Below are 10,568 nucleotides of genomic sequence, written 5' to 3' on the forward strand. Positions count from 1 at the left end.
AGACCCTTCCTCAGTACAGTGATTCCAGCTACAATTATACTTGGGTTTGCCATATTTATTTCAGATCGATCTAGAAAATGACTGACATTGTAATGTGTAATGTCCACATTCCTTAGGATATTGTTTTGGTAACACCTTTATTGGGATATAATTCACATCCCGTTTAAAGTGTGCAATTTAATGGTTTTTAGTGTATTCACAGAGCTGTGCAGCTATCACCACGATCAATTTTAGAACATTCGAGTTACCTCAAAGAGGAACCACACAACTCTTAGCTGTCATTCGCGTGACGATCATTCCCCAGCCCTAAGCAACCTATATATTTGCCCATTTTGGACATTTCATGTAAACGGAATCACAATATGTGATATGTGGGACATGTGAGACAATATGTGGGGTTTTTTGTGACTGACATTTCAAACTTAGCGTGTTTGCAAAGTTCGACTGTGTTTTAGCATGTATCGGTACTTCATTTCACTTTATGGTCAAACAATATTCTTTCATATGGATATACTATATTGTGTTTATTCATTCACCAGTTTATGGACCTTGCTACTGTTTCCATTCTGGGGCTATTATGGATAATGCTGCTATGAACATCCACATACAAGTTTTGTGTGGACTTAACATTTTCATTTCTCTTGGTATATACCTAGGAGTGGAATTACTGGGTAAAATCACTCGATGTTTCACTTTTTGAGGAACAACCAGGCTGTTTTCAAAGTGGCTGTACCATTTTACATCCCCATCAGCCAGGTATGAGTGTTCTGATTTCTCCACATCCTCACCAACACTTGCTACTATCTTAGATTTGTCAATTATAGTCATCCTAGTGGGTATGAAGTGATATCTCATTGTGGTTTTGATTTGCATTTCCTTGATGAGGCATCTTTTCATGTGCTTATGTGGCCGTATTTATTTGGCGAAATGTCTGTTCAAATCTTTTGCCTGTTTTTGGTTGGGTTGTCTTTTCATTATTGAGTTATAAGAGTTCTTTGCATATTCTAGATAAAAGTCCTGTATCAGATATGATTTACACATATATTTTTTCATTCCTTGGGTTGTCTTTTCACGTTCTTGGTACTATCCTTTAAAACATAAAAATGTTTTTAATTTTGATGAAACTTAAATTACCTATTTTTCTTTTGTTACTTGTGCTTTTGGTATTACATCTAAAACACCAGTGCCAAATCTGAACTTACGAAGATTTACCCCTATGTCTTCTTCTAAGAGTTTCGTAGTTTTAGTTCTTAAATTTAGGCATTTGATTCATTTTTGAGTTAACTTTTTTATACAGTCTGAGTTGAGGATCCAACTCCATTCTTTGGCTATCAGTTGCCCCGTAATCTTTTGCTGAAAAGACTATTCTTTCCCCATTGAATAGTCTTGGCACCTTTGTCAAAAAATCAATTGGCCATAGATATATGGGTTTATTTTAGGGTGCTGAATTCTGTTCCACTGATCTAGATGTCTACCCTATGCTGGTACCACACTGTCTTGATTACCTTGTTTCCTTGGAATAAAAACATAACTTGTGAAATTCATGTTCTGAAAATGCAAAATTATGCACCACTTTTATGTTATTAAATTAGCTGTCAAATAATATGTTCAGTTTTCAAATCAGACTCTTTACTCCTGTCTAGTAATACAGATAGTATATGCAAACATATTATTTCCCATACATATTAATAAGATTTGGCATTTTAATAAAAATGTTTATTCTTTTCATTTTATTTTTTTACTGTAGCGATTTGCTTTAGATAATAAATCTTTCTCACATCTCTAACGAATTCAAGAGAGTTCTCTGGGACTGACAATGGTAACATGGGGAAGTGGAGAGGTTTGGAATCCACATCTAAATATATCTGTATGGCAGGAGTTCAGGAGGAGGTTTGATTTGAAATCTAATGAAAGATGGAAAGATGGCTTGAGAAAGCCTCTTGGCTGTCAAGCCCTTCACCCAGAGAAGCCCTGCCCTCTTAGTTTGCATGACTGACAAAGACTTGGAGTGGAGTTGGAGAAAGACCGCCCGTGACTATGTGTCTTGTTCTAATCTTTTTAGACTTACTTTTAAAAAAGAAAATAAAAATGTAGCTGAATGCAGTGGCAAACAAAAGGCGGCCATGTCTCACTTGGTAACTGTCAGGGAAACAATTGATGTACCTAAAGATAATATAAATAATCTGCTGATTCTGCTATGGAAGAAAGCAACACTGAGTCTAAGAGATCATATGTGGTCCTAATAAAAGAACATCACTAGATGCAAATCTAGAAGGCTGGAATTCTGTTCAGTTTTTTATATTGTAAATCAGGAATTAATATATCAGTCTGTAAAATAATGCGTGGTTCTGAATCTTAGACAACATCCAGGATATTCTCCTTGTAGATTCATTTATTTATTCATTTCATCCTTCTGCCCTTCTCCCTTCGTCACTGTACTTTTCATGGTATCTTATGTACAAGAGAGGTTCAGTACAGGAGATGTATTTTAGAGGATGGGAAGAGAATTGGAAAGGAGAGGGGGATGGAGAAAAGGCAGGGCACCAGACACAGAGCAGAAAAACAGATGGGAGATCAACTGAAGTCATTCCTGTGGTCTCCTCTATTCCCGCACATCTTCCCCATTTCCACAGTGGAACGGATGAAGGAACCACTCAGGATTAGATCGGTGTGCCATTCGGGCCACACCGTTCATGCTGTATCAACGATACTGTTGTTCGTAAGACATTTTCACAATTAAATCACAGCTTACCTTACCTCGAAGCATACCCTTTTCAGATAAATCACTTGTTTTATTCTCAAATTCAGACAACAGTTATTTGAATTTTAGTATCACTACAATAACACATAGATTTCTTTGTCATGAAACTAGGAAAAATGGGGAAAGAGCAAGTAAATTGATGTGTATTTGATTAGACATTGACTTGGCTGCTATTTCGGAGGAATTTTTTTATTCATTCACTACTATGTGTAGTTTTTCCTCTACTTTGTAGTTTTGCTTTGTTCAGGAAGGAATATAAAGCTCAGTGTTTGGCATAAATGTGCCAGCATTTTTACAGTGAACTGGACCAGTATCTGTCACAGTCTCTATCCATCTGTCTTTTTTTTTTTTTCCCCCCTAACTTTTTTTCTCTTTGGTTATAGGCCAAGAAGGAAGGGAGAACATTCACCACCACCACGTTTCAAAGGGAATACATTGCCAGCATTTTGAATACTTATTTGGACAAACATTTCTTCAAGGTAAATATTACCATTGTACCAGTGATGGGGGCACATCATTAGAATTTACAGATTGCAGTGGTAGTGCACAAAGGCTTAATTGTTTAGTCTGGTACAAACCTAGAGTGATAGGAGAGAAAGAAGGAGAGGGAGCTGGAGGGAAGAAAATAGCACTTTGGGATATCCTGCGGTCTCTTCTAAATGTGTTACCAGGAGAATGCCGTCAGAATCTGGGAGCCCACTGAGCTGGACTCAAAATGTGTGGGAAAAAGGGGAGAAAGGGGAATCTGTATTTTTGTCTTTGTGTCAGTGTCTCTCAGATATTCATGAAAACAAAAGGCAGTGTGGTCTAATTGTAAAAATAGCATTTCTTCTTTTATGAGGAAAGAGTTGGGTAATTCCTTTTAGGGATTAAAATAAGATGTATGTTGTATTCACATCACAAGGGGGAAGAAGCCTGAATCATAGTATTTTACACCAACTAAGACTTACAAATATGGGAGAGTTTAAAAGAAATCTGTGTTCTTCTTTTATGAAAATACCTACTAAGTAAATCTTTCATTGGCTGGTGATAAATGCTTCATGAATGATGTCCTTTTTTGGAACATTATATTCGCGATGCCTCTTTTGGGGGGAGGGGAAGGGGTGTGTGTGTGTGTGTGTGTGTGTCTGTGTGTCTGTGTGTATGAGACAGAGAGACAGAGACAGAGAGACAGAGAGAGAATAAATATGAGACAGAGACACCAAAGAGAAATCTGTCAGCATCATACTGTATGTTTCAGAGAAATAACTCCAGGCATTTTCTTTATGAATCATGAGCTTGGCGAGAATAAAGATCTTCACAGAAGCAGCTGAATTCCTAGTCAGCTCCATCACTCATGAATTAGCTGTCAATATTTTAACACAAATTGCTGTGTCATTTTTATGAAGTTCCCCTGTTGCTGCTCAGTCTGTAGCTAAAAGCTGTTTTCACCAGCCCCTGAAATTATAGTGGATGAACTGCCTTCTTCCTTCGAGAAAGATATTTGTGTGCACTCACACACAGAAATGCAAAAATCTACCATCCAATTTCAAAGAAAATAAACTTGTCAACTTTCTCTGTTTAGCAGTTGATATAGAGTTGACGGTACTTGGTCCTGAGCCGGCCAGAATGCAATTCCAGATTGGCAGGGAGAGAAGAATGTTCTCCACCCCAGCCTTCATCCTGCCTGTTCCCTTCTGAAGGGGTTGGGTCGGGAAAGTGGAGGCGGTACATTAGAGGAGAATTTTGTGATACTATTCATTCTCTGTTCTGACAGAGAAGACATTGTTTATTCACTGTAATAGGCTTGGCAGGAATCTGTGCTGTGCATACAGAATGGAAACATCGCAGAGCAGTGGGGAATCTCAAAATCCTAAGCAATGGATCAGCTTAGAGCTTTTTTAAAAAATATATTCTAATAGCCTCCATGACTGTAGATGCAAGTCATCATTCGGGGAGATAGTTTTCCTTGGAGTAATTGTTTGCCTCACAATTGCATTATGCATGTCTCACATGGAAAAAGTCCTTAAGAGAGCAGCCTGCCGATCGCAATACTGTAGTGACAAAAATTAAAATCGTGAAAGGTGAGAAATACGTTCTAAACGCACTAGACCTGCTTTGAGATCGCTCCCTACATATAAGCATTCAGGTGTCGGTATCAACGAAAAATAACCCGTGCATGTCATCGGATGATTCACAGAAACAAGTGGGAGCTGCCTGAGATAAGAGAAAAAAAGACACATTAAAAGATGTGCCTTGGGGTAAGAAGTGCCCCGCCAGAGACAGTGTGAGAGGGCGCCGTGCTCAGAATGTTCCAGAACTTTAAAGGCAACAACTGTAAAAGCCAAGGTTCAAAGCAGTGTGCAAACCCTGCAGTGGCCTGGGGTTTGTGCTTCTTAAAAGCTCTGCGTTTATCCCACTCCACCACTTCCCTGAGCACAGCACCAGGTGTCTGGGACTCGGGCTGTGTGTGTGTGTGTGTGTGTGTGTGTGTGTGCATTTGTGTCTCTCACCAGAGCAGATGAAGGTGTTGCCAGGCTGCAGGCTGCCATGTTCACAGACACAGCACGTGAGCTGATCCAGGGGAGCCCCGAGAGCAAGTGTGCCCAGCCACCCCAAGCCAAGTTCACCAGCCCCTGTCCTTATGCTCAGAGAGAGATGTGTCATATTCCCCAGTCTTGGCTGGTATTTGTAAGATCTCCCTGCATCTCTTTTTACAAGAACTATATGATATAAATTCTGCCATTTCTAAAATTACAGTTACGATTACATCAGTATACAGTCAGCTATTAGATGATAGCAAACCAGTCTCAGCTTTTTATGTAACTTATATAAGGATTAGTCTTACACACCTAATGAAGATCTTTTATTCTACAACTTAGGACATTATTCATGTACATTACCTGCTTTGTTTTTTCTTTTCAAGAAATGTACGTTTCCTTAAGACATATTTGACAATCTTTATATATATATATTTATTAACCTTTTAAAAATATATAAAATATATTTATATGATGCTATTTTCAAGTAAATACCAATGACATCAAGAAAAATTAATCAAGATTTACCGAACTATTTCCCTCTATTGTGCCAATCTTTTGGGCACATTTATTTTGTCTGTTTTAAAGCTAGTTTTATTTTATTATTTTTAACAACTGAGGTAAGGACTATGAAGGGAGGTGAGGCAGAGGCAGGACCAGCCCCTACTGCTCCTGCCAGGGGCTCCTGGGAGGCGCTGCCCGTGAAGCAGGACAGGAGAGCCCTGAGAGACGCAGTTTGCAGGGCAGTTGCTGGCCCACCTGTGATTCTGGCAGCCCTGCCTCTTGTTCTGCCTCCGTATTCCCGTTCTGCTGGAATCTCTGGTAACTGTGCACGAGGCCTGCTCATTAGTGTGTGCAAGTAACAGCCAGGCTCTCCATCACAGGCTACCTCAGCCCGCCAGAAAGTCAGCATGTGCACCTCTGGAAGCAGCACTGCCAAGCCTGGCCTCATTTGTAGCCTTGTAATTAGTCAGGCCTGGCTGTCTCAAAACGAGGAGCGCGACGGTCTTGTTTTCACCAATGTTGTGTGTCATCTTTGTCTATTATGAAAGGAGACATATACCAATAGAGGGAAATTGGAGTAAACACAATGATACTATCCTATTTAACCAACACATATTGCATGTACAGTGAGGCAAGCACTGGTCTCAGCACTTTGCAAATATTAAATCATTTAATCTGCCAGACTGCTCTACTACTACTATTATGATTATTCCCATTTTACTGGAAAGGAAGCTGACGCTCAGAGAGGGTGAGTAACTTGTCCAAAGTCCCACAGGCGGTGAGGGCAGAGAACACAGCAGCAGTGCCACCTGTGCCGGAGTCTTGGCCTTAAGGGTTCCGTGTGCCCGCCCCCAAGGTGGCTACTGTGCCACAGCAGATCTTGCTGAACTGTCACATCCCTTTGGGGTCTATAAGCACACCTGCCAGTCTGCAGAGGTACACACGATGTGTGACATTGCTGGGTTTGGAACTGTACACCCTCTGTCTCTTGGTGTTTATGTCAGTGGAAGAAGGATTTGTAACCACTGTCCTTCCAGAATTCAAAGTGGGTACGGATTAATGCTTCCTGGGAAACCCAGGCTTCCAGGCCCTGCCCCCCGGGGCTGTCAGGTGAGCTGTACTGCACAGCATCACTCAGCAGCACTGGGACAAAGGCCAAGGGTGGTTGCCATCCCTCTTCCTCTGCACTTTTTCACTAGGTCCTGTACCTTGACGGATGGTGGCTCTGAGGGCAGCAGTGTTGCTGGACTTGACAACATTGAGAGAAGCCACTATTCAGGCTGGTGTGTCAATGACTTGGACGTTTGACCGTTCCTCTCTGTCACCTGCCGTGGGGAGTTAGATAGCTGCCTCGCCTTACCTTAATCCTGACCTTCCCAAAGCGTGTTCTGAGCCGTGTTAATGGGTTCAGCTCTCCACAGTGCTCCTAGAAAAGAAAAGAAAGAAAAGTTTTTATTTATGATCGGCTATATTTGACAGATGTGGTTTAAACAAAAATTGATCTACTTACTGCGGGTTTCTCAGAAGTTTCTTCTGTCCTTCCAAAGCAAGATGTAGAAGGCAGAATTTCCTAAATTTCCTATTCTCTCAGGTAGGGAGAAACATCTAGCGACATCCCTTGGGTGGAGAAGAGACAAGAAAACCCAGTGTCACAGGAGGTAATCAGGTATTAAAGAAAGACCAATATGCTACATTCGGGATTCCTAAATTCTAGCCCATCTTTAAATATGGAGGATAGAATGGTGTTATCTCTAAGTTCTTTTCATCTTTATCAGCTGGAAACTTTGTTTATATTCTCCAAAAGGGCTTTCAAGAGTTAGACGCAATATACAGCACATCAAGACAGAGTAAGTTTTAAAAAGGTAGGGGTAAAATGAGGCACAAGGAATAGAAGGTAGGAAAGATGGGGGAAGGAGGGAGATTAGTGTGCAGAATGAATTCTGTAGAAGCCTTCATGGTTGATCTGAAAGAACGGAACATTGTTCTATGTTTTCTAATGAACAGTTTTGGGTTTGTTTTGTTTTGTTTTTTTTGCCGTGCGCGGGCCTCTCACTGTTGTGGCCTCTCCCTTGGCGGAGCACAGGCTACGGATGCGCAGGCTCAGCGGCCATGGCTCACGGGCCCAGTCACTCCGCGGCATGTGGGATCTTCCCGGACCGGGGCACGAACCCGTGTCCCCTGCATCGGCAGGCGGACTCTCAACCGCTGCGCCACCAGGGAAGCCCTCTAATGAACAGTTTTAAAAAAACTCTGATCATAGATTCATGATTAACAGGGTCCTAAGCAAGGAACAAACAGATTTTCGCCGGAGAAACAACTATTCCCAGTTTTGAGATCAAAATTTTCCCATGGTTTTTTAAATCTGTGGCCTTTTGGTCTTTTACGTAGAAATTTTGTCTCTGTGACAGGCTGGTACCAAAGAGATTTGGAACCTCCATAGACATGCTTCAGAGGTAGCTGTGGGTACCTCACCTCATTTATTAAACATTACACTTTGCAGAGACCAGCTCTGCTTTGGTGTACATGGGTATGTCTGGGTTCTGACTCCCTGGACTCTGGAATCTTTTCCAGAACCCAGAGAGCTGTGTGATGGAGGCCCAAGGTTTGAGTCGCACTTCTGGGATGGACACGTTTGTGTGATCTTTGTACGTGGTCATCACATTCACTCTGCACTTCCAGGATCCTCATCCGTCTTCCTCATCCATCTCTTAACTTTTTACCATTTGTCATAGCCTGGATCAGGGTTTCCCAGTAGCCACTTGACAAAATCACTGGGAGTCAAAGGTGTCCCAGGGGTTTCACACTGTCCAGGGTGGTAAACGTTCAAATCCAAGTTCTATTTTTAAAGTATTCGTAAATATCACAGACAGAAACCAAACTTATGGTTGCCAAAGGCGAAAGCGGAGGGGGGGGGATAAGTTAGGAGACTGGGATTAACATATACACACTAGTATATATAAAATAGATAACCAACAAGGACCTACCGTATGGCACAGGGAACTATATTCAATATCTTGTAATAACCTATAATGAGAAAGAATCTGAAAAAAAGAAAATATACATATATATATACATATATACATATATATGTACATGTATAACTAAATCACTTTGATGTACACCTGAAACTGACACAACACTGTAAATCAACTATATTTCAATAAAAGTTAAAATTAAAAAAAGAAAAAAGAAAGTATTAGTAAATAAAATGATCACATAAATATTTTTAAAGAACATAATACTGTTTGAGGACCTCTTAAGAGTATACAGAGCCATCAGTGACAGTCAGATGAGCAAACACGCTTACAACTCATGTGAACACTGCAGGCTCCCATGGAGGTTTTAGTTTTAATTAGTCATAGATTGTTACCTTATACATATCATGGATAGCTGATTTGTGAGACAATAAGCCTAAGAAGCATTGATATGATGTTATAAGCTGCAGTCATCTGGTCAAAATTCTTATATACTTTTCATAGTGTTGGTCATGTTTTATTTCCTAAACTGGGTAGTGGTTACATGGGTGTTTATTGAATTATACTTTCTGTAAATCTTAAATATCTTAATATATTTGGTAGGTTTTATATTAGCCTATTAGGATATCTGTCTGGTATAAAATTCAATGTTACAAAAAGAAAAAGTAGTGACAATTATATACAGTTGGGCTTTTTATTTATCAGAAATAAACGTCATTCATACCCTTAATATATATGTCCTCACACTCTTCCTGATAAGCTACCAAAACAGTCAAATCAAATCAAATATATATTAATTGCAGAGAAATGCTTATAAAGTGTGACCTAAAGCTTTTTGTCTTATTGTTTTATAAGTAAACACAAAATTATCACAGCTTGATTATTTTTGTTCAAAATGTATGATACCCAGACATATATTAATGAAAACAATTATTTTCTATTTTGAGATCAGAATATATTCAGTATAGTTTAAAACTTATATATTTGGTTCCCAAATCAGTCGTACACCAGTGTGCCTTTTCAGAAGTTTGTCTGCAAGTCATGTATTTTATGAGGTAATGAATGTAAAGTTAATTAAATAACACATCACTTATTAAATAGGAAAAAGTCAAAATAGGATTATTAAAATTTATATTTAAATGACTATGATATTATAATCTTTAATAATAACTTACCTAAAATCAAGTAATTTGGGACTTCCCTGGTGGTCCAGTGGTTAAGACTGCACCTTCCAATGCAGGGGGTGCAGGTTCAATCCCTGGTGGGAGAGCTAAGATCCCGCATGCCTCGCTGCCAAGAAACCAAAACATAAAACAGAAGCAATATTGTAACAAATTCAAGAAAGACTTTACAAAAAAATGGTCCACCTCAAAAAAAATCTTTTAATTTTACTTAAGTCACTTCTTTCTTATATACCATAAAATGTTTAAATAATTAAAATATCTCCCATAGAGGTTTGCAAAAGTGTCACTATGCAAGTCAAAACAGGTGAAAAAGCCTTTAATGAAGCCAGGAAAAGAGGTTGCAATAATTATTTGTAGTCAGTTTAAAGAGATTCTAGTCATTCTCCAGTAAACGACTGGTAATATGAGATCTAGTGATTTGCAGAAGGAAGATGAAAATCCAGTGGTATCGTCAGTTGATTAGAAGAAAATGTGAATCCACTCTTGGCCGCCTGCCTTGCCCCATCCACATCAAATGAGCATCTCCTGTAGTTTCTTGTGACAGCTCTCAGTGAAAAATAGCAGTTACGGGCTTCCCTGGTGGCGCAGTGGTTGAGAGTCCGCCTGCCGATGCAGGGGACACGGG

The 10,568-nt window shown here is 39.8% G+C and overlaps 1 protein-coding gene across 1 annotated transcript in view; it reads left to right on the forward strand.

Annotated features, from left to right (window-relative positions):
• Window positions 1-684: 684 nt before the first annotated feature.
• The window catches only part of PAG1 (phosphoprotein membrane anchor with glycosphingolipid microdomains 1), a 57,500-nt gene continuing 47,616 nt past the window's right edge, over window positions 685-10,568 (forward strand). Inside the window, exons 1-2 of the mRNA XM_007467363.1 lie at window positions 685-756; window positions 3,145-3,240. Of these exons, the coding sequence (XP_007467425.1) occupies window positions 685-756; window positions 3,145-3,240 (168 nt within the window). The remainder of the gene's footprint in view (window positions 757-3,144; window positions 3,241-10,568) is intronic.

The sequence above is a fragment of the Lipotes vexillifer genome, unplaced genomic scaffold, assembly GCF_000442215.2.
Source record: "Lipotes vexillifer unplaced genomic scaffold, Lipotes_vexillifer_v1.1 scaffold1969, whole genome shotgun sequence".
NCBI lineage: Eukaryota > Metazoa > Chordata > Mammalia > Artiodactyla > Lipotidae > Lipotes > Lipotes vexillifer.